The following is a 21,135-nucleotide window of genomic DNA, read 5'->3' as shown; positions in this document are numbered from 1 at the left end:
CTGAAATCATCGGAATTGTTCCGAGTCTGAATATAAGATACTAAGTTAAGCAAATTGCAAAGAAACAAAGGTTGAGGCACCTTCCATTGTGTGCACGATTAGATTAGCTTTATTATAAAATCAAAGGAACTTATCAACAAAAGTAAATTCCGTTCCATTACGGGTGATACATTTTCATGGGCAAAATCTCTCTTCCCCACTGTACACTACTATATATACCACTTGTCAATAACCACTTTCACCAAGCCTAAAAGGTTTGTTAATAAAACCACCCCCCTCTACGTGTAAATCTACTTTCTTCTACTACTTTGACTTAATTGGGCCATTGGACAAAAAAACCATCTTTTCCCTTACCTTTCTCCTCCCAAGGGCAAGTGATGTCTCGAGGCTCCGTGAGTTTCTGGAGAAGAACGACCTAGTGGCGAATGCCTTGTGAAGAGAGGAGAAGACGAGGAAGAAGATGATGTTGGAGAGGGTGCCTCGGAATGTCCATGAGCCCGTCCTTGATGATCTCCAAAAATGAAATCAGCAAAGTCGTCCATGCTTGTACTGTCTGTGCTACAAGAGCATTCATCTGAGTTGCTGTCAAAGAGAGAAGAACTGTCACTCGCCGAGTCATCTTCTAAAATCCTCTGCAGTCTCTGGAAACTGGAATAAAACGACTGTATATTGCCAGATCGACCACCACCGGGTGTGTTGGAAGACAACACAGGACTTGCAGTAGACACAGACCGTGATACAGTAGTCCTAGGTACCGGCACACTGCTTTTTTTATTGGATGCTTCTATTTTATTACACACTACTAATCTTGGAGGCATCGGAGAGCATCTGTAGTCAATTCATTCGAAATATAACATAAGCAACCAGATCGAGCATAATTCACAATCTTAAACAGTGTGGAATATGCATTATAATATCATTTACCTTGAATAGAACAACATATACGCTCCCTTTGTCAAGACCCGTTCAACATCATAAGTTACTACCTGAAAAACATCAATGCACAATAAAGAATTAGGCATTGCATTTCTTTTTTTGAAATGTATGATCAGCAAATGAGTTAGAAGCCAACGCTTTACTATCACAAAACCAATCCTAAGAATTTTCAGACTACAATGAAAAATGCTCTACTAAACCTAATGTAAACAGCTAAAATATCCTATTTAGAATCAAAATTCATCTTTGAACAGGAAAGGAAAACTTATATAGTGAATACTCTATTCAAAAATTAGAATTTCATCATTCAAAAGGAAGAAACAGAACATTGTAAACCTAGAATGTTGTCAGAGAGGTAGGAAACTGGCAGTGACGTCCAAAGTACAACAAATAACAAACTCAAAAGAAATGACAAATAGAGCTTTGTATTGATAATATACGAGCAACCTACCGTGCTATCATCAGCCTTGTACCACTTGTTTAGACTGTTTCTGATATAGCAAACATAGTGACCAGAAAACGCCGCATTCATTATATCCAAGTGAACAATAACTCCATAGAGTTTGTAGTCGTGTGATTTTTCACTTCCTCCGCTGACATACGGAGCCAAATCTAGAGTTTCTGGAAACCTGACCAACTTATTGAGTTTCCCGAATTTCCCTGACTGCAAGAATTAAGTGTCGTGCAATTGTGAGGAAACAAGAAACCACAGATGGAACTCAACAGAAACGAACCGGGACTCCATTATATATTTAAGTTACCTGGAATCGTTTTAGTGCAATTGTAAGGACATTCGGAGGGTCTGTAATTTTCAGTTTCTTTTTGGCTCTCTCATAAGATTTACACCTGCTCACACAAAGAAAAAGTTAGCACCCATCAACCATTTCTTTACTGCCAGAATCGAATGTGATTTTATAACAGTTTACAGTTGACTGGTTAGAACTAAGCAAATAAAAGACCATGATATTATTCCAAATCATTCTGTCTAAGGCCTCGGGAAACTCTATTTCAGCTGGCCGTGGAGTCTAGGTATTGTAATTGAATTACATGAAAGGGATAAATCATTTGGTATCCTACCGACCTCAGAACCATATTTCAAACTACAAGAAGAGAATTGGAAATATCCAATTACTACAAGAAGTTCAACACATGGGTAGGAAATGCTGACCAACCTGCCACATTTGTATTTGTTTTCTCCATCCAATATCTCAGTCCTTGTAAATCGACGCAAAGCATCCTCTAAGGTGCTAATATCCCCATCAATCTCAACTGTTAGATCCATCATTTTCTCACGCCGCTCAGATGTTTCTTGACATTTCATGCATTTAATCTGGTGACATCATAATTATTTCAAAAGCAATGTAAACGACCAGCATTACTACTCCCTCCAAAACAATGTATAATGAGTCAAATAGAAATGTAGTACCTTTGATCGGAGGTATCCCCCAAATGTCAAACCAATTAGAGTTGTATCTTCGAGTTTCCTAGTCTTTTGCATATCATATTCAGATGCCTTAATGCACACAGACTGCATTATGTCGACAACAAACCTGCAAAAAGGCAAGAAAAACATGGAAAGGAAAATGAAATCAAAAGAAGATTCTTCCAGTTGTAATATAAATATGTGCATCAAAATTCATTCGATTGCAGAAATGTCAGTTCACCTGAGAAATTCATGTGCATCTTCTTGCTTGCCATTCCCAAGATAGATTCCATTATTCTGCAGCTGTGATAGCAACCCATTAGGGGACAGTGGAGACTTCCCTTCTTTTGCCAGTAAGACCAGGTTCTCAAACCCACAGGTGAAGCACTGTTCTTTGTTTGGACCTAATAGTTAAACGACCTGTTAAGAGCTTGATATAACAATGATAACAAAGCATGGCCTTCCAAATTAAGCAGCATATATCACATAAAAAAGAAAAAAAAAACACAGGACCATAGACGCACATGCTCTAGAATGGAATTGCTGAAGGAAGTAGGAGGTCAGAGGAGGAGTGAGCATCAGGCATTGGAAGACAACATTAGCAAAGCAGCTGCAAGACACATTATTTTCTTACATCAGCGAGTGTAAGCTACAAATTATTAGTTTTGTTAACAGCACAAACTGAAGATTGTAACAGCCCCAATAGAACATGCACTTCTTCAGAAAGCATAATTTCCAAGGATAGAAAAGACTGGAATTACCTATTACCACAGTTGATGAGGCCACAAGGCTGGAACTCAATTTTATTCGTATACAGCTTAGCAAATAATTCATATGGAAAGAGCCCCTGCATAAACAGATTGATAAGAAAAATTGTATGCAGACAGTAAATGTTGTAGAATGATGATAGCATCCTAGAATTCAGTGATTACCTTATGACCATGTCTTCCTGCCATCTCATTCTCAGCCGATGACTTCGGTCTAGTCCACTGGTCTACAACTTTTAGCACTGATGCCTTCAAACCATTTCTTCCATGTAGAGAATTTATATGGTGAACGGCAACACCATTCTGTTTCTGATGGTCAAGAACTCTTCCAGATTTTGCACCTAGAGGAGAATGTTTCTCAACATCAGCACACTCACTAGTATTTGGGGCCTTAGATGCCAAAATTTGGACTTCCCCAACCTTCAAAGGGGCCAACGTACAACCACTTCCACTACTGGTGCTCTTTAACTTCTGAAGTGTCACAGGGGTCAGAGCAGTAGTGTTCAAAGGTCCCCGCGCATCAGTAGAAGAGGAAGATGGTAATGAGATTTCAGCTGCATCAGATCTGTTAGCAATTCTTTCTTTTACATTCACCTCAACAGAAAAATCACCAGTCCCTAATGCAACCCTAGGAGCTTCGTCCGCTTCGCTACTCCTATGCTGAGAAACTTTAGTAGCTGAGGTGTCTCTGGAGGAGCCAAAGGAGAAATGCAAAGAGGATTTAACAGGTCCACGAGATTTAGAATTATAACAAGTTTCCCTTACAGCTTCTGCTGATCCAAGAGTCGTACCCCAAAAATCAGATGACTTCAGAGGAGACGGGTCCGCTGATCTTCGATGCTTTTCCATAACTAACGACTGTAAGCTACTTGATTGGTTCTGGTTCTGCCCAGTATCACCCCCAGCTTTATTCAGGCTTAATTTGGGCAAGTTAGACTCAACCAAATGCACAAATTTAGGAGTTAACGGTTTGGATGGAGCATCATCAATTGTGCTTAAACAGGTCTCCTCTACAGAAACATGAGCATCAAGGGGGGACTCGGATCTCTCGGAATCAGATGAACTGAAGCTCTCACAAAGAGAACTCTCATCACCAGAGTCATTACGAGGGGAGGAGGAGAAGCCAGAAAACGACGATCCAGATGTATCAGCAACAGAAACAGCTTCTTCCTTATCTATAAGGTCATCTTTGTTATCTGCACTATCTCCATTCTCATCTTCAGGAGATCTAGCAGGATTAGAGAATATTGCTTCCCTGACTGGTATAGGAACTGGTTCTGGATACACCAATAAAGCTTCAGTATTCCCTTTATTTTCTTCACTGAATTTCCAGTCAGTGTCACTTTTCTCATCGTCAGTATTATATATGATAGAAGCAAGACGACATTCATCTTTGTGACCTTGCCGCCAGTGGATGATTTGACATTTCCCGGAACTGGAAAAAAAAAAACGAAATAAGTTCCGATGTAACAAATATCACATATAAAGGAGAAAAGGTTGAGAAATTGATAGAATCTATAGTGCAGTGCTTAAGCTAATATAATTTTCATAAACCCCTAAACAGCAAATTGTTAACTACAGATCAGCCACGATTCAAACTGCACTTCCTCTTAAGGTAATTGATTACCCATAATTATATTGACATTGAAATGAAGTCACTTTTCTTAAATCTCTGGTCCAGCAATATTCCAAGATATCAGATGCACTTTGAGAACTGCTAAAGTCACAAAACTACATCCTATTCTTTCCTTTTCATTACTCCAATCCATCACGTCTCACAAGGGAATGCAGTGCAATCATAACCTTAGCATCATACAACTAGAAATGGAAATCGAAAATGTTAACACAAAGTGATAAGATGGTTGCATACCAATACCGCACGGCTTTGCACCGAGAGCACCGAGTCGTGGCAAGACAAAAGCACACGGGACACTGGAAGTTATTAGAGACGGGCACAGAAGAGAACTCGAAGGAGGCCTCAAGTTCTGCCCTAGCAGCCTCCTCAGAAGCATGAATAAGAAGTCTCTGAATTTCCTGCCTTCTTACGGCCGCTAGCCTCCATTTTCGCCGAACAAAGAAGGCGAACAGAGGAAGAACAAGAGAGATCACAAGGACAAGAGTCGAAATCCCTAGATCCAAAACAAGGAGCATTTATCCTCCACCAGATGCACAAACAATTGGAAATGACACAGAGCTCCAAATCTGACCACCAACCATAGATTTCACCGGCGTATTAGCCGGGAAGGAGGTTACAGTGACAATCACTCCGGCGATTTGGCATGCAGAGAACCCAGGGATCGGCACAGTTGATCCGCCGCTGGTGGGTAAGCTTCCAAATGATGACCCACCAAAATCCAAGATCACACGAAAAAACAAAACCTACGAGAACCCAAGTTGGTTTTTCTATTCTCAGTTCCCTGAAAAAATTAAAAATCTGGTCTTTCTAGTTTAGGGTTTCGAAAGAAGGAAGATGAGAAAAGAGTGGAGAGATTCTTCGGTAGAAGGAGGAAGAAATTAGCAGAATATTACTTTTCTACAACGAAGACGTTTGCTTTCTTTTCTTTTTTATTACCAGGAACCTTTTTTTAATCTATTTTTCAACCAAATTGTTTTATTTTAACTTCGTTCTTTTTTTGTCGTCAATACGAGGAAGTCTTTTATTTAACAAGGTGATGATTTTTCTTTTCTTGCGGCCAAAAAGATAAAGAAAAGCATATGGTATTCTCTTGGTTCTTTCACATTAACGGAAGGTTAGAATTAATTAACCATTTATGCTTGTCCTCTTACCACTTCTAAGCTCTTGAGATCATGGAGAAGACAGTTAATAACAGGAAAGAGTGGTATGAAGCTAATTGGGTAATTAAACACATTATTATAACACGTGCAACCTCCCATATTCTCTGAATTGAAATGTCAACCCTCTAAAACTTAACACATATAATGTTATGCTGATGCTTCTTAGAATATGAATGCACCAGCTTGAGAGATGAGAAAGGAATGGTCAAGAGGTGTGGAGCTAAAACCTTTCTCAAGGTATGGTCGATTCTGGAAGTAGAAGCAAACAAGTTGAGTTTACAAATAATACGTCTTTCCTTGAGGGCTTCATGAGATATTTTTTTAGTCAAAAATCAAACTAGGGATCCAAAACCAACTTTTTTTGGGAAGGACACAATGAAACACTAATAGAACACGATCGACTTTGTCACAAACTATATATATCTGTACCGATGCAATAAATAGGCGTGCTTGTAATTTGTCATGTTATTATGTGGATTTGGAGAATTGTACTTCCAACCGAATGCATCCAACGATGGAGAAGGATATTTGATTTCTCGGTAATCTATTATATAAAGAGTGAGTTGAGTCTCACAAATTTGACACCTAAGCACTCATCCTTTTGACACATCATCTTCTAAACAATTATTAGATTTTTATTATTTAATAATTTTTAAAAATCTTTTCGTAAATAAGCATCAATTTATTACTTAAATCATTGAATTCAGTGATAAACATACATTTATTAAAATAATTCTCCTAAAAAATGTGATTCATTTTCCTTAAATTAACTAATGTATATATCTTTATATACAAGTTATTTTAGTTAGATTACTGAACTAAAAAAAAATAGGAGCAGTCATAAGAGGTCGAAAGAGAGAAAAGGAGAAATAAGAAGAAAAAGAGAGGAGAAAGAGTCGTGAAAGGAGGAAGAAAAGAGTAGAGAGGACAAGCCGTGAGTAGGAGAGGGAGAGAGAGGAGGAGATTAATGACAAAGAAAAAAAAGAAACAGAGAGAGCACATAAACACGAGGAAGGAGAACAAGTGTTAGGAAATCAGAATAGATGACGTCGCAGAGAAAGAATGGACCATCACCACCGCAAAGGAGAAGAATTGAGAAAGGTATATCTGTTTGTGGAAGTAAGTAAAAAAGGAATCAAAGCAAATCAGAATGACTATTAGATACGAAATCAGTTACTAACTCAACAGAGAATCGGCGATGACCTATAAAAGCTTTTGATTTCTTTATTTCAGTAGACATCAAAATATCCATGCGAAGGCTAAGCAGCCACTATACAATGTTCCTTTGCAAGGAGACCGCCAATGGGGGTCTATATTCTATGAGTCTAATTGTGATTATGTGTAGAATATACTAGCTGGGTCAATAAGTAGCAGTGTTATTGTATAGCTTAAGAGTTCTTTAATTATAATTTACCAAAAGTTTATTTATTTGCTTATAATATAAAGTTTATGTAAATGTTTATGAATATGTATGACAGTTTGTTTAGCTAATTAATGGTTAAAATAAAAATTCTACTAATCATTTTAATACATTCCATAGAAATGCTTATAACCTACTAAACAGAGGTAAATATATTTTACCATGTTCAAAAAAAGAAAGATTGTTGAAAGTTTGACTCCAATCATGTAGGAACTAAATGGAACAAAATATGAAGAAATGAGTAGTAAAATATTGTCGTTTAAAGAGTCTATTTGAGTATGTGTGTGTGTGTGTAGTGTTTAGAAAGATTGGATTAGGATTGTGTTTTGGTGACTTCATTGGCAAATGTTATCGTATAATTAGATTTTTTAAAAAAATTACAAATCCAAAATACAAAAAGAATCTTCAAAGTAGATTTAGAGTAATATTTTAATAATGCAACGATAATTTTTAACAATGTGAAATAAATAACAACTATATCACTGTGGTTAAGAGATAGCTCAGAAGTTTTTATAAGAGTTGAGAGAAGTGAGCAAAACGTGATATAGTTTAAAATATATCAGTGTATTCGTGTTAAACTATAGATTTTTAGAACAATTTAATATTTAAAAAAATATTTCTATTTTTAAATATGTACAACAGAAATAATAGATTTTTACGCAGTATTAAGGACACCAATTTGTTGTGAGATTTAAAAAATACATTACAAAAAAGACCCGCGTGTATACGCGGGTATTCAGTGATTGATAAAAAATATGTTTTGAGTTAAAACAACATACAAATAAGATTGTTATCATTTTAATAGAGTGTAAAATCTTTGTTAAATCATTAAACAACAAGTCGCTTTGGCCGAGTGGTTAAGGCGTCCGCCTGCTAAGCGGATGGGCTACGCCCGCGAGAGTTCGAATGTCTCAGGTGACGTTTAATTTCTTTTTCTTAAAACCTTAAAAAGCCTAATTAACCTTTCCTGGAAGCCCATACAGCGAATAATGGGCTTTGTTTGACTCACACACACGTGACCCAATTGTTATATTGACTAGTTCTCTTAATAACCGGCGAGGCGGACTTCAATTTCAACGCAATCGAAAAAAGACCACTCTCACTGCGAAGAAGCAAGCATTCGTCAACATTCAACAGCTATTCCGCCACAACACAAAAACCGCGTCACAAAAAACTCACTACAAATACCTTTCTTTCCCTCTCTTCTTCTTCTTCTTCACACATCTCTCACTTTCTCTCTTCCCTTTTAGCTCAATCCCAAAAATTTTACTAACAATGGGCGTCAAAAGTTTCGTTGAAGGTGGGATTGCCTCTGTAGTCGCCGGTTGCTCAACTCACCCTCTCGATCTCATCAAGGTTCGCCTTCAGCTCCACGGCGAAGCTCCCGCCGTTCCCTCCACCGTCACTCTCCTCCGTCCAGCTCTCGCTTTCCACAATTCTCCTGCAGCTTTCCTCGAGACGACCTCTTCTTCGGTTCCCAAAATCGGACCAATATCCCTCGGAATCAACATCGTCAAGGCGGAAGGCGCCGCCGCTCTATTTTCCGGCGTCTCCGCCACACTTCTCCGGCAATCCCTCTATTCCACCACCAGGATGGGTCTCTACGAGGTGCTCAAGAACAAATGGACAGATCCCGTGTCGGGGAAGCTGAATCTGACTCGGAAAATCGCTGCGGGGCTAATCGCTGGTGGGATCGGAGCCGCCGTCGGAAACCCAGCCGACGTGGCGATGGTGCGTATGCAAGCGGACGGGAGGCTTCCTGTGTCACAGCGTCGTAATTACGCCGGAGTAGGAGACGCAATCAGGAGGATGGCGAAGCAAGAAGGCGTGGTGAGCTTGTGGCGTGGCTCGGCGCTGACGATAAACCGAGCGATGATAGTGTCGGCGGCTCAGCTGGCGTCGTACGATCAGTTCAAGGAAGGGATAGTGGAGAGAGGCGTGATGAAGGATGGGCTCGGGACTCACGTGGTGGCGAGTTTCGCGGCGGGGCTTGTGGCGGCTGTTGCGTCGAATCCGGTGGACGTGATAAAGACGAGAGTGATGAATATGAAGGTGGAGGCGCCTGGTGCGGTGGCTCCGTACAACGGCGCGTGGGATTGTGCGGTGAAGACGGTTAGAGCAGAAGGACCAATGGCTCTTTATAAAGGCTTTGTTCCTACGGTTTGTAGGCAAGGACCATTCACTGTTGTGCTCTTCGTTACCTTGGAGCAAGTCAAGAAGCTGCTTCGTGATTTTTGATGATCCATTCAATGACTACTACTAGCATTGATAGAAAATTTTTGTATTGATTTATTCATTTTGGAATAGCCAACACACACAAGGGAACAGGAATCTCAACATATTTTTGTTCAAAGCATTGTTGTTATAATACAATTCAATTTTTTGTTTCTTCTATACTGATGTGTGAATGTGTCTACCAAAATAACAGATCCAACGCACAGTGAAAACACACAAAGAAAAGAGTTTATTTGGTCTTTGAAGCAAAATAAGAGTGAGAGAGAGAAGAAAGGTGAAAAAAAAGAAAGACTAAAAAGAATGAATCTGTTATTTGTTGTTGGTGGCGAAGAATAAGTATGACCTGGAGTTAAGAGGTGGCTGTACATCTGGGGAAGTAGGGGTTAAGCAGCTCTAATAAAGAGAGATCATCTGGAGAAGGTCCTCGGCGTAGTGTTTGGATGGTTTCCTCCAGATCCTCTGCCTCTGTCTCCTGATCCGTTCTCGGACCTTCCTCTGTCAAGAACATGCGGGCTATGGAGTTTGCTGTTGTCTGAATCCTGGTTCTGGTTCGACCCTGACCCTGTTCCTCTCTCCGTTTCCTGCAAACTTTGGTTTTGCCCTGAGGATGGACTCGATTGCCCTGAGCTTCTTCCTTTGTCCATGTTTAAGAGCTCGTTCGCGATCTGGCTTCGTCTCTCCTTCAGGAAATTGAGCCGCATTGTCAATTTAGAAAGTGCAGAGGTTGTTGTTGTGGTTCCCTGTGTAATTGTACTCAGCTCCTAGTTTTGAATGATATTTGGATGTAATTTTATGGTATGTTTTTGTGTTGTGACAGTATGAAACTTACATCTCCCTTTGTTCCAGTCCTCTTGGACATGCCCGCAAGCTTTGAGCTGCCACGTGGCATTTCTTGTTGCGAGCTTTTGCTCCGTGTATCTTGTTGCTTCTCTGTCTCATTTTCTCTTGCAGCTCCTTGCCCATCCTGCAAAATGTTACGGATCTGATCATAGTGCATAAAGATAGAATGAAGAAGAAACAGACTTGATAGACATATATCAGATATTTAAAGTGTGTTAACTACCTTGAGCGTCGACCTTTCGGAAACGTGAGAAGAGACTGCTTCGGTATCCTTCTGTTTCTCCTTCCTGTGTGACAGCATTGAAAGAAGACTAGTACTGAGCTTTGATATGATTTAAAGCAAAGGTTGTGAGGTTAAATGTGAATCTGTAGATGAATCCTTACATCTTTGCATTGTGCTCTGGAATTCTCCGAGTTTCTTTGCTGGCACCATGCGTCGAACCAGAGGCTTTTACATCTTGTTGACCAAGTCTATTTTCAAGATCATCAACCTTATGTTCCAAATTGGCAATATCAGCCTCAGCCTGAGCTACGTCTTGCAAATCTTTCTTCAACTGTAAACATGTCTTCCCAAGTTAGATATGTACTTTCAACCTAAGAAAAAAATCAACACGTTGCTGGACAAAATTAAGACGAGCAACCTTTTCATCGGTTATTTCTGGAATACGCTGATTCCCTTTTGACATGTTCAGCCCTGCTTCCATAGCTGATTTCCTGTCTCTCTCTTGCTGCAATTGTTCTTGTAGTCTTCCCACCTACAGGAAGGTAAAAGCACATTCATATAACAAAAAAAAAAAAATGAAAACCCTGGATAAGAACAAACTTCATATAGCTAGGGTATGATATTGTTTTACACTTACATCTTTCTCTAGAGCTTGGCGCCGTAGGTACAAAGCCTTCTTTCGTCGCTCCAAACTAGCCTGGAGAACTGCATTGTTTTTAACCTGTTATAGCAAAAATGGAGGTTGTTCCAAGTCACATACTCGTTAAAATCATCACTTTTATAGCGGAATGATTTTGCAAACGCAATAAATACTCAAACGGTTTTGTCGCAACCTCCTCTGTAATTCTATTTTGTAGCTCCAATTTAGTTGACTCAAGTCTTTCAATGTTAGCACTGTAGAATATACACATTGTCAGATGAAGTACCCATGTAGACGTAGTAGACCACACTGATTTAAACATTTAATGCCATACAACCTAAAGAAGCCATGCGGAAGAAATATAAAGATGTCATATCACTTGTAGAGATGATGGTACTTACTCGTCCTCGTCCACCTCTGCTGAGAAATCAATAGATTCCATCGAAAGGTTTTTCTTCCCCTGGGCACATAAAAGACCAAAATTTTGTTAAACGTCTGGATCGCTTAAGAGCTAGGAAAAACACTTCAAGAACTGGCCCTCGGGTTTTTTAGGAAAAAGACAAAGAAACTTACAGGGGTACGGCCCCAGAGCCTTTTACTTCCTCCTGGTGCACTGGATAATGTCGACGGTTTCTTATTGGCAGATGCCACATCTGATGTCGATGAGTTCTTATCCTTAGTTTTCGAGACCTCTACAACAGCCTTTACCTCTGTCTTATCAGCACCTTTAACCAGGATATTTTCATCCTTTTTTGAATCATCATGCCGTGGTAGTGAAGATCGTTTAGAGCCGGATAGAAGTTTCTTAATAACTTGGGGCTCCGTGCTTCCTTTTGGGGTTTTGGATTCAGAGCTTAAATTACTATTTATCTGCAATATTAACAAAACAAATGACTATATTCTTGCAAACACAATCACCAAATAAGATGGACTTGAGGACCAAGGAACTTGTATCATCACTGTAAACTATGTATGGAATCCACATATGTAATTCCCAATAATTAATTAACCATCCTAGTAATCATTCAGTTTTTTTTTGTAGGAGATGGATTAGTTAGTGAAGGTTAGTATAGGACCGTACCTTGTTGTCATCAGAATCAATGTCAGATCCATGATTGCCAGCCGAGGCGGCACTCTCACTATAAGATCCGTTAGATTCATTTTCAAGGTACTCTTCCTCATCTGTGTAGTCATCAGATCCCTGTGTGCCATCATCGTCATCATCATCATACTCTTCGTCATCAGTTCCCTCCTCCGTTTCACTACCACTCTCTTCTGAGTCAGAGTACAAGCCGGGTGACAAGGAACCTTCCTGCAGACATAGACCATTTATTTAGGTAGAAGTCAGTGTCTGGAAATAAGCACACTGGTATACGAACTGAAATTTTCCTTTCACACTGCCTTGAATGTTTTCATCTATGCTACTGCAATAATGATCATCTGACAAAGGAGGCCCTTAATCATAGAAACTTAAGAACTTACTCCAAATATGCTGTCATATTCTTCTAACAATGTTATCACTATAGCCTGGGCATGATTCGCTGCCGCAGCTGCTTGCAGAAGTTGCATAGAACCATCACCGCCGACGTCAAAGTCATTTTCAATTTCACAGTCGCCAGCCAGAAGAGGTCGAAGAAGTAATGGTGCCATACAAGCTGCAACAGCATTCGTGTTCATCCGGTTCACATTTTTGTTAGAGGCCACAATCTGCATCATCATCAGAATTCTGGCAAGAGGACAAACAAAAACAATTAACAACAAATGTTACTTAACTCTATTTGCGTGATACATAGGAGGAAGGCTCTATAGATTTATGGAGTTCAATGACTGGTGGTTTTGCACATATTTTTGGTAGAAACTAAAGTAGAAAGAAGCTGATCTTATTATGTTCTTCATAAACAAGGTTCATATATAAACTTTTGTAAGCACCCACGTTCTAACAGATAAGAGACTACCTTTGCAAAAGGCGCCGATTTGGTTCAGGGAATGATTCACAAATTGCCTCTCGCATAGCATTGACTCTATTGCCACGGTCAGTCCCTGATAATGTTACGCGTCAGAAAACTGGGGAAAATCTATGTTGCAAGAGGCGAACAAAATCCATCTTTATAACATATGTGAACATGTAAAGAGAAGTAGGAAAAGAACAGAGAAAGATTTGTGTAAAGCTACATTCAACTCATGGTCTTGTTTTGAACATTAAAAGCACCCCAGTCAATAGGAACCCCATGGAGAATGATAAACTTACTGCAAGCTTCCAGAAGGGCGTTGCAACAAGATGCAGGCACCGGAGAAGAAGGCAACTCTCTGAGAAAATACTGCGCATTTATGGATACAGTTAGAGAATCTTAAGAGTGAAAGGCTAACATGCATTGTAGTGACGAAGTGGCAGGTACCTTAAGACAATCAGCAATAACATGAGCATCCTCCGTGGGAGTGAACTCATTTCTCCCTGAGCCAAGTGATAACGTATTAGTATTAATTCACAATGCAGGAAATCAAGAAAATTAAAAATAAATCACGTAATCGTGTATATGCAGGAATTCAAACCTTGCTCATATTCACGAATCCGATGTTCAACATCATCAACATCAGCAGCTTGTCTCAAGATTCCTTCTATCCTGACTCCTGCAAGATAAAGTTGTCTTTTTCTGCTCAATATGGCCGAAAGAAAGTAGCAAATCAAGCTGAAAGCCTGAAACAAATACCATGATCTTCAACAAATCTAAGGGCCTTTTCCAAGAAAGATGGAGCTCCATCAACATCTTCTAGAGCAAGTAAAACTGGTCTTCCAAGGACGGTTGATTTTGTTGGTGTCTCATCTTCTGTAAGAAAATCGAAAAATGCATTATTGTCTAAATAAATTGTAAGAGAAACAAATCTCTGGATGTCACAGATTATCTAAATTCTTATAAGCCTTTCAATACTAACTGATCAGCCTTGGTTTTCTAGAGAGACAAACACTTGACATTCTCACAACACTCAAAAAAAAATCTTGTTGTTCTATGTACAAGTAAAAGAAAAAACCATTAAAAGGTCACAAACATACTCTGTTCATCAACACCGACAGGGGCATCTGCATGATCATTCCTGAAGATACCATTTTGACCCATAACATGAGAAGCACTAGGTGCTTGTGTTAAAGCGTTTTCTAGAGCAGATTTCCACTCGTATAGATCCTCCATAGTGTCAGCCTGCAGAAAAAAAAAAAATCAAATCCAATCAAACCTTGAGTGTAAAGGCTCGTCCATCACGATAATAACAAGATTAAGGAGATGAAAAAAAAATAAAAAACAGAAAAGGAAAGAATAATTTTGAAAAAAAACCTTGAGTGTGAAGGCTCGTCCATCACGACCATCGGGGAAGAGAACAGTCAACAGCTTTTTATCTGCCTTAACAACCACACTAAAAAATAGTCCGAAGTTATATGATGTTAGTAACACCGAACCAGATATTAACATAATACATCGGTTAAAGACTAATCTGATTATGATAAGTGAAGATTAATGATTCAAACAATAAGCCAACCTGCCTGAATTGTTGAGATCAATTCCCCCAAGGGTTAAATTGACCTCACTGCCCCTCTGTTGGACCGCACTCTGTAAAACAAAACAGAGAAATGTGAGATACCCATCCTCTGTGATAATAGTTTCATGCCTTGAAAAAAAAATCTCTGATAAAATTATTTTCGCCTATCTCTTCAAAGAAAAATGTGTAGTACGTTTAAACGCATTTATTACTTTTCCACAGATTTATATACTATAAGCTAGAGCGGTCAGAAACGGGCTGGCGCTGGTTACATCCTCCATTATCTAGTACAAATTTCTTGCTCTTATACCTTGGAGCCCTATCCTAATGCCTATGTGAATCAAGTTCAGAAAAAGCTAATCGAAAGTGGTGGATGGCACTCTCATATTCACAGAGAAACAATCGGATTTTTTGAGATTTGGTAATACTGTAGTAGTTATATAAGACCTTTACTCCTTTACTGCTCTAGAAAACACACAAGAAAGTAACATTTCGCAGAACCCTTCATCAGAACATGAATGCTTACCGGGTCACTTCGAAAGAAAACCAGTGAAGTACGCGTCAAAATAAACCATCTTTTCTTCCAAGATGTCCACCCAAGCCCTGGAAAACCTTCTGAATATTATTACACAAAGAAATACGAATTTGCACTATAGTAAGCTTAGCAGTAATCAAGAATCCCCAAGGAAATCTAAGAACTTTTTTAGAGACGGCATTATTGTAAATAATCGAAGTAGACAAGGTTTAAAAGTGAAACAGAAGGCGGTGAGAGACAATTTTAAGAAATAGCCATCACAGTGTGCACAGCCTGCAAAACCCACTGCACATGATACAAGTCCTTACTAGCTTGCCAGTAACAGTGATCCCCAGCCGAAGCTGGACATGCGACACCTTCTTAGAGAGAAGGAAACAAACTCTATACAACAACTCTCATCATAGTATTGCAACACAAAGAAACGCTACACTAAACTAAGTATCTCATCCTAAGAAGTAAAAGATACCTTTTGATGATATATATAGCGGTCCGCTCTTGAATACCTACAAAGGTAGAAAGAAAATCAAATCTCCATCAACAAATTCACTGAGTGTCAGAGACATCTCTAACATACATCCAAAAACATACTAGTTAGGATTCTCTCTTTTCGTTTGCATTTACATATTGTGTTAACATTCAAAGAATACCACAACATTTTAGATTCTTACTAACAAAAGTCCTTTGTAAATTTTACCGCAAACGCAAAACATAAATTTAAGAAGAAGAGGAAGATAATGTCTGCTTTATGTACATAAGCAATTCAAGTATATACGAATCCTCGCAAATCGGAATGTAATTTCCAGCTTAGTGTTCCATTGAGGAGGCGATTGGATCAAATACCAGCTAAATCTCTAATGAGTAGTAAATTAACATCAACGAGAAGTAATTTACCGTGTTGCCACCACGAGAACGCGAGTCTGCGTTTCCAGACTGCGCAGGATGAATACTGCAGGTGTCACCCTGAGATCGGAAGGAAAAACAAAAACAATCAACGGTGAAAAATTGAGCAGCATTGGAGGAGAAGAAGAATAGGGTTTGATCGGAGATGAACATTGATTGAAAATCAGAAAAACGAGAGACGCACGTGATGGTCCTGGTCTTGTTCATGAGCATTCTGCTGCTGATGATGATGTTGTTGTTGTTGTTGCTGTTGTTGTTGTTGCTGTTGTTGCTGCTGCTGCTGTTGTTGTTGTTGTGGTGGCTGAGCCTGAGACGGCTGTGAAGAAGATTCTCCGTTTTTGTTAGCCATAATTTGACAACGCGGGTTCACGCCATTGAAATGCGGCACTGAATCCAGGAAAAAGAGAGAGAGAGAGAGAGAGAGAGAAGAATGTCCGATCAAATTCGAGGAAAACGCAATCGCAATAACTAGTCTCAGATCAAAATGGATTCGAGAAACAAACCTTGATTTTCTGATCTAGAGGATGAAGAAGATAATTATTATTATTATTAAAAATTAAAAATTACTGATTTGGTGTTTTTTATTTTTTAGGGAGGGAGAGAGATTTGATTGGAATGATTTTTGATGTGTTCAACGGTGGAGTTTGAGAGAAGAGGTGAAGCGAAAAATTTGGGCGTAAAGAGAGGAAGCCTTGTTTTATGCGGCAGTTTGTACACGTCATCTTCCCCCTCCCTTCTTGGAGGGAAATTTTCCCTCTTTTCCTCTTTTGACCTCTTCTCCTCCTCTCTCAATTATATTATTTCTCAAAAAAAAAACAAATATAATTAACGAAATTTGTGTAAACGAAATTTGTGTAAATAGATACATGTCCAGTGTTAATATAGTTTACCCTCTAATCTATGGTTTTTGATAAATGAATTAACGCTTCTTTATATGTTTGCTACTTAAACATGTCTCTAGTCTTATAGATTAGTACATTTTGAGACATTCATATTAGCTAATTAAACTATTTTGATTTTTAATAAAGAAATGACAACCTTAGTACACCCTTGCATTGGTTGACCCTATGACCACACTATATATACTGCATCGTGCCGAGCACAACCCTTCACCGCTCTCTCTTATTATTATTATTATTATTTTTAGTAATGATATATTCGGTAATCTGCGTGATACACAATTATTATAAACAACTTGTCTTTTTGGATAATGCTGCTGCGTGCATGGGGACTCGTTCATTCGTCTCGTTTTCAATATAAATTGTTTTTGATTGATGGGTTTTTCAATGTATAAGTACTTTTTTGGGGGGGTCAATATATATCGTATTATATAACTTATGCATTGGCCTGATTTAGATTATTATCACATTGATCTACGTACGTTGTAAGATGTTCGAGCAACATGCGACTTTAAGTGTATGACATGTGCGATTTGGGAATTAATAGAAACTATATATAGTCGTTAGTCGCCGATTGATAATCGCAACAAAACCGAAACACGTTGCCATTCGGACCGTAACTAAAGATGTAATTTGGTAGTGATCTAGCAAATTATACGGCGATTGGGCGAAATGCATGATTTAATAAAGGTTGTGGGTTAATGCAATAATGCACAAATGTAATTGTAAATACAAAAGTGCAATAAGGATAGCCTTAGACGTGATATTAGAGACTCATGAACAACAGTTTGCGAAGTTGACAAGTTGAATGACGTAAATTGGGATTGTTACACGAAGAAAGTGAGAACAACAAATGGGATTTTGTATTTGCAATTTTGCATGCGAATTACATGCAAGAAACGTTATTGACCTATATATATATATATATACATATTGGCCTAGATGGTCCTTTTTTTGAAGCGGAAACCGAAAGGATAAATTCAAATTATTAACTTGTTGGTGAACCGTGGGGTTGAATATAATAGGATATTCTACCCTATAGCATGGGTGAAAAGTGAAAACAACTAGAGCTACTCATGAGAATGGCTTGTTCAAAAGTTCTACAATTATCTTTTCATATTCACATATGATAGGCATAAGTATGGCCATTTATCGTCGGGTTAACTTTTTACATCAAAGATTTGAATACTGATAACTGATGTACTTGGCATCACTATTATCAAACGCAGTTGCACATAACCTCCCGAACGCAGAGCATGGGTTTTGATTAAAGCTTTTTTAGCGTAATTGGATAAAATTTCACAATGATGGTACGTGGAGTATAAACCTTGTTTTATGCAATGCGGCTTATAATTATTTATTTTGGTGAGCCGTGAGTATATATGAGCATATGGAGGAGCTCTGGCTGTTTAACACAGATCAGGCACATGAAGCCTTATTTTATTTTATTTTCTTACCAAAACACCTTATATCGAACAAAATAACATAATCGGTGTGTCGCGCTTGCTTTTTGTTCCCTTCAAATGCAAGATGTGATGATTTATGCTACAAGTTTTATGAGAATTTTTATTTATTTTTTTGGTTAACGAAAAAAAGAAAATAAAAAGTGTATGAGAGTTCCACAATTTGTAAAACGAGCTCGTAAATTTGCAATTTGAGAGTGATCAATATTCTTAAAGAGATTACTAGACAAACTATGATGTGTATTTCTCTTGTCATATACGATTGTAGATATACAAAATTGTGATATATGCAAACTTGGAGAGAGAGTTTTGGGAAAGCCTGTTAACCTTATTCATCACGAAGGTATTCTGTATATACACACTATAAGATAATTTCACTATAACTTATGTTTATCCTAATTACATTTGATAATATAAGATATTTATATTATCATAACTTTATTAAGACTACAACAGAAGATTTTAGAACCTTCCTTAATTAACACTATAGAATTGCCTTTGAATCTGATTTTCGTAGAGCTAAATATATAAAGTAATAATTTATCTAAATCTATTAAATTGCTTTTTTTTCTTTTTTGGTCCTCAAAAGATTCAATAGATTCTCTATTCCAACAATTGTTGTTGCTTGTTGTCTTACTAGTTACGACTCTTAATTCCTTTTTCCTTCCTTATTCCGGGCGGAATTGGATTAAACAAATAGGTCGCAGGAGATAAAGAAGGAAGGGGAAAAGCGTGGACGATAACGATCAATCGTCTTCCTCTTTCAGAATTCTCGGCAGATCTCTGCAATTTTCCCATGCTGTTAGAGTTTCGTCTCAATTAGAAGCAAATCCATGGAAACCGAGGTCTCTTGCTCTACTCATGATACCGAGAGCAAAGTAAATCGCGTCGATTTGGATAGTATTCGTGTCAAGCGGAAGACGTTGCAGAATCTGCTCGAGGATTGCCAGAGAGCTCTTGAGCTGCTAAACCTGGCCGATACTAGTCCTGGCGGCGATGATATCGGAGGTTTCCAAGACGATAACAGCGACCGCGTTGGCCAGCAGAGTGACTCACCGGACAGCGACGAGTTTTCTTCTTCCGATCCTGGAGATCCTGAAGCCGATAAAGTATGCTTAAGTTCATACATACCTCACTCAATTCTGGTGCCTTAGGATTGTGATGATTGATAGCTTGACTAATTTATGCGTTTTAATTGATTGGCAGTAGAATTTGATATCTGAGAGAGGTTATGAGAATTTAAAAGCTTGTGGCTGGATCCATGATTCTGTGACCTGTTTTCTTGCGCAGTTCTATGATCTCATCAAATCTAGAGTTGAATGTCAGGACTTTCGTGAAAAGATAGAATTAGCCCAAGTTTCAGTTTCCCAAGATCTTGCTGGTAAGAAGTTAATTACATACAAGTTTGCTCACCCGATGAGATTGCCAATGTCACTAAAAGTCTATGACTTGCAGAGGATGGTAGCTCTTGGGACGTAGTTAGTGAAGAAGATATATGGGGCGAGGGAACTATGGGTCAAACGGAAGAAGATTATGTGGTTGTTAGGGAAGAAGATATAGCAGACGGTATTGCGTGTTTCATGGCTACATATTTATCATCACTTAAGCAAACAAAGGTACATAAGGCTTATCTCAACCTTGCTCGTTTTGTGTCTCATCAACTTTTCATGTCAACTTATTCTGAGTGATGTCTTTGTGTAGGATATATCACCTGATCAGCTTCAGAAAGGTAAATCATCTTGAACTTCCATGTGTCACAGTTAGAAAAGATGCTTCCTTTATTACTCTCCCCGTACCAAAAGAAAGTAGCATTTAGGATTTTGTTATAGAGAACCCAAATCTCTCTCTGCCATATGCTCCCAAGTCGACCAAATACTTGACAACCAAACTTAGGGTGACTCTTCTTATGTCCTGTTATAATAGACTTTTCTATCAGATACTAAGAGTTTGCACATGAATGGCAATGTAGCACTTAGCACGATGTTTTCAGTGAAGAAGAGAAAGGGGAAGCTTCGAAAAGCGTGGGAGGGAAGTAAAGTTATTTACAACGTAGCATCATGGAGCGCAACTGCGATAGGGTACATTCGAGCAAAAACATCCTCTTTAACACATCCAGTCTTAAGTTTGTGTGTTTGTAGTTCTCACTAATTTAATTTGTCGCTTTAATTCTATTGGTAACAGGATATATCAGAACCCGATGATCCTGAGTATTGCATCCAAAGCCTTCTGGGTGTCTTGCAAGGCTATATCAAAGCTTGTCTGAAGCGAAGACACATCTCACATGGTGCTCATAAGTTACAGCAGCCTCTACTCAGCAATGTTTTGTATCATTTAATTTATATCTGTACAAATGCCATTTGTTGCTTCTTCTCTGTGATGTTATCCTCAACATGCAATCTTAAAAATTAGTTTGATCTCAATTTGATTTTCGTGTTTCTGAAGTATTAGTGTGATTAGATATCTGAAAGAAAGAAAAAAAAACTCTTAAATAATAAAGAACCTAAAATGATTTGTCTCTTGTCTCTAATAC

The 21,135-nt window shown here is 38.5% G+C and overlaps 4 protein-coding genes and 1 non-coding gene across 6 annotated transcripts; 3 read left to right on the top strand and 2 right to left on the bottom strand.

Annotated features, from left to right (window-relative positions):
* Window positions 1-86: 86 nt before the first annotated feature.
* On the bottom strand, window positions 87-5,644 carry LOC18030579 (ubiquitin carboxyl-terminal hydrolase 16). The gene is made up of 11 exons (XM_006413352.2): window positions 4,997-5,644; window positions 3,292-4,561; window positions 3,121-3,206; window positions 2,884-2,969; window positions 2,601-2,763; window positions 2,363-2,486; window positions 2,109-2,266; window positions 1,698-1,782; window positions 1,388-1,600; window positions 925-986; window positions 87-828 (listed from the first exon to the last, which is right to left on the bottom strand). Exons 1-11 carry the CDS (start codon window positions 5,275-5,277, stop codon window positions 351-353), a joined length of 3,006 nt encoding a protein of 1,001 aa, XP_006413415.1. The 5' UTR covers window positions 5,278-5,644; the 3' UTR covers window positions 87-350.
* A 2,537-nt stretch (window positions 5,645-8,181) lies between these two features.
* TRNAS-GCU lies at window positions 8,182-8,263 on the top strand. The gene has a single exon. It is a non-coding gene; the product is annotated as a tRNA-Ser (tRNA).
* Window positions 8,264-8,569: 306 nt separating this feature from the next.
* Window positions 8,570-9,730, top strand: LOC18030578 (mitochondrial uncoupling protein 4). The gene has a single exon (XM_006413350.2). The coding sequence runs from the start codon at window positions 8,618-8,620 to the stop codon at window positions 9,578-9,580; it is 963 nt and encodes a 320-aa protein (XP_006413413.1). The 5' UTR covers window positions 8,570-8,617; the 3' UTR covers window positions 9,581-9,730.
* Window positions 9,731-9,853: 123 nt separating this feature from the next.
* LOC18030577 (rho GTPase-activating protein REN1) lies at window positions 9,854-16,592 on the bottom strand. The gene is made up of 23 exons (XM_024150023.1): window positions 16,428-16,592; window positions 16,235-16,273; window positions 15,810-15,846; window positions 15,335-15,411; window positions 14,809-14,879; window positions 14,607-14,685; window positions 14,330-14,474; window positions 13,989-14,105; window positions 13,831-13,908; window positions 13,677-13,732; window positions 13,529-13,598; window positions 13,236-13,320; window positions 12,763-13,006; window positions 12,362-12,592; window positions 11,854-12,150; window positions 11,682-11,740; window positions 11,474-11,534; window positions 11,278-11,361; window positions 11,059-11,172; window positions 10,802-10,971; window positions 10,641-10,704; window positions 10,407-10,541; window positions 9,854-10,317 (listed from the first exon to the last, which is right to left on the bottom strand). The coding sequence occupies exons 1-23, from the start codon at window positions 16,590-16,592 to the stop codon at window positions 9,985-9,987; spliced, it is 2,811 nt and encodes a 936-aa protein (XP_024005791.1). The 3' UTR covers window positions 9,854-9,984.
* A 2,660-nt stretch (window positions 16,593-19,252) lies between these two features.
* Window positions 19,253-21,046, top strand: LOC18030576. Of its 2 annotated transcripts, none has more exons than XM_006413348.2 (6): window positions 19,253-19,714; window positions 19,896-19,986; window positions 20,061-20,221; window positions 20,307-20,334; window positions 20,575-20,683; window positions 20,787-21,046. In XM_006413348.2, the coding sequence occupies exons 1-6, from the start codon at window positions 19,439-19,441 to the stop codon at window positions 20,866-20,868; spliced, it is 747 nt and encodes a 248-aa protein (XP_006413411.1). In that variant the 5' UTR covers window positions 19,253-19,438; the 3' UTR covers window positions 20,869-21,046. The 2 variants fall into 2 exon arrangements, with proteins under 2 accessions (XP_006413411.1, XP_024005893.1); XM_024150125.1 differs by having other exon boundaries at window positions 19,258-19,714; window positions 19,815-19,986.
* The last annotated feature ends 89 nt before the right edge of the window (window positions 21,047-21,135 follow it).

Source organism: Eutrema salsugineum, unplaced genomic scaffold (genome assembly GCF_000478725.1).
Source record: "Eutrema salsugineum unplaced genomic scaffold, Eutsalg1_0 scaffold_1, whole genome shotgun sequence".
In the NCBI taxonomy this organism is placed as follows: Eukaryota; Viridiplantae; Streptophyta; class Magnoliopsida; order Brassicales; family Brassicaceae; genus Eutrema; species Eutrema salsugineum.
The sequence above is the reverse complement of the archived record's forward strand: the minus strand, read 5'-3'. Positions and strand labels throughout refer to the sequence as shown.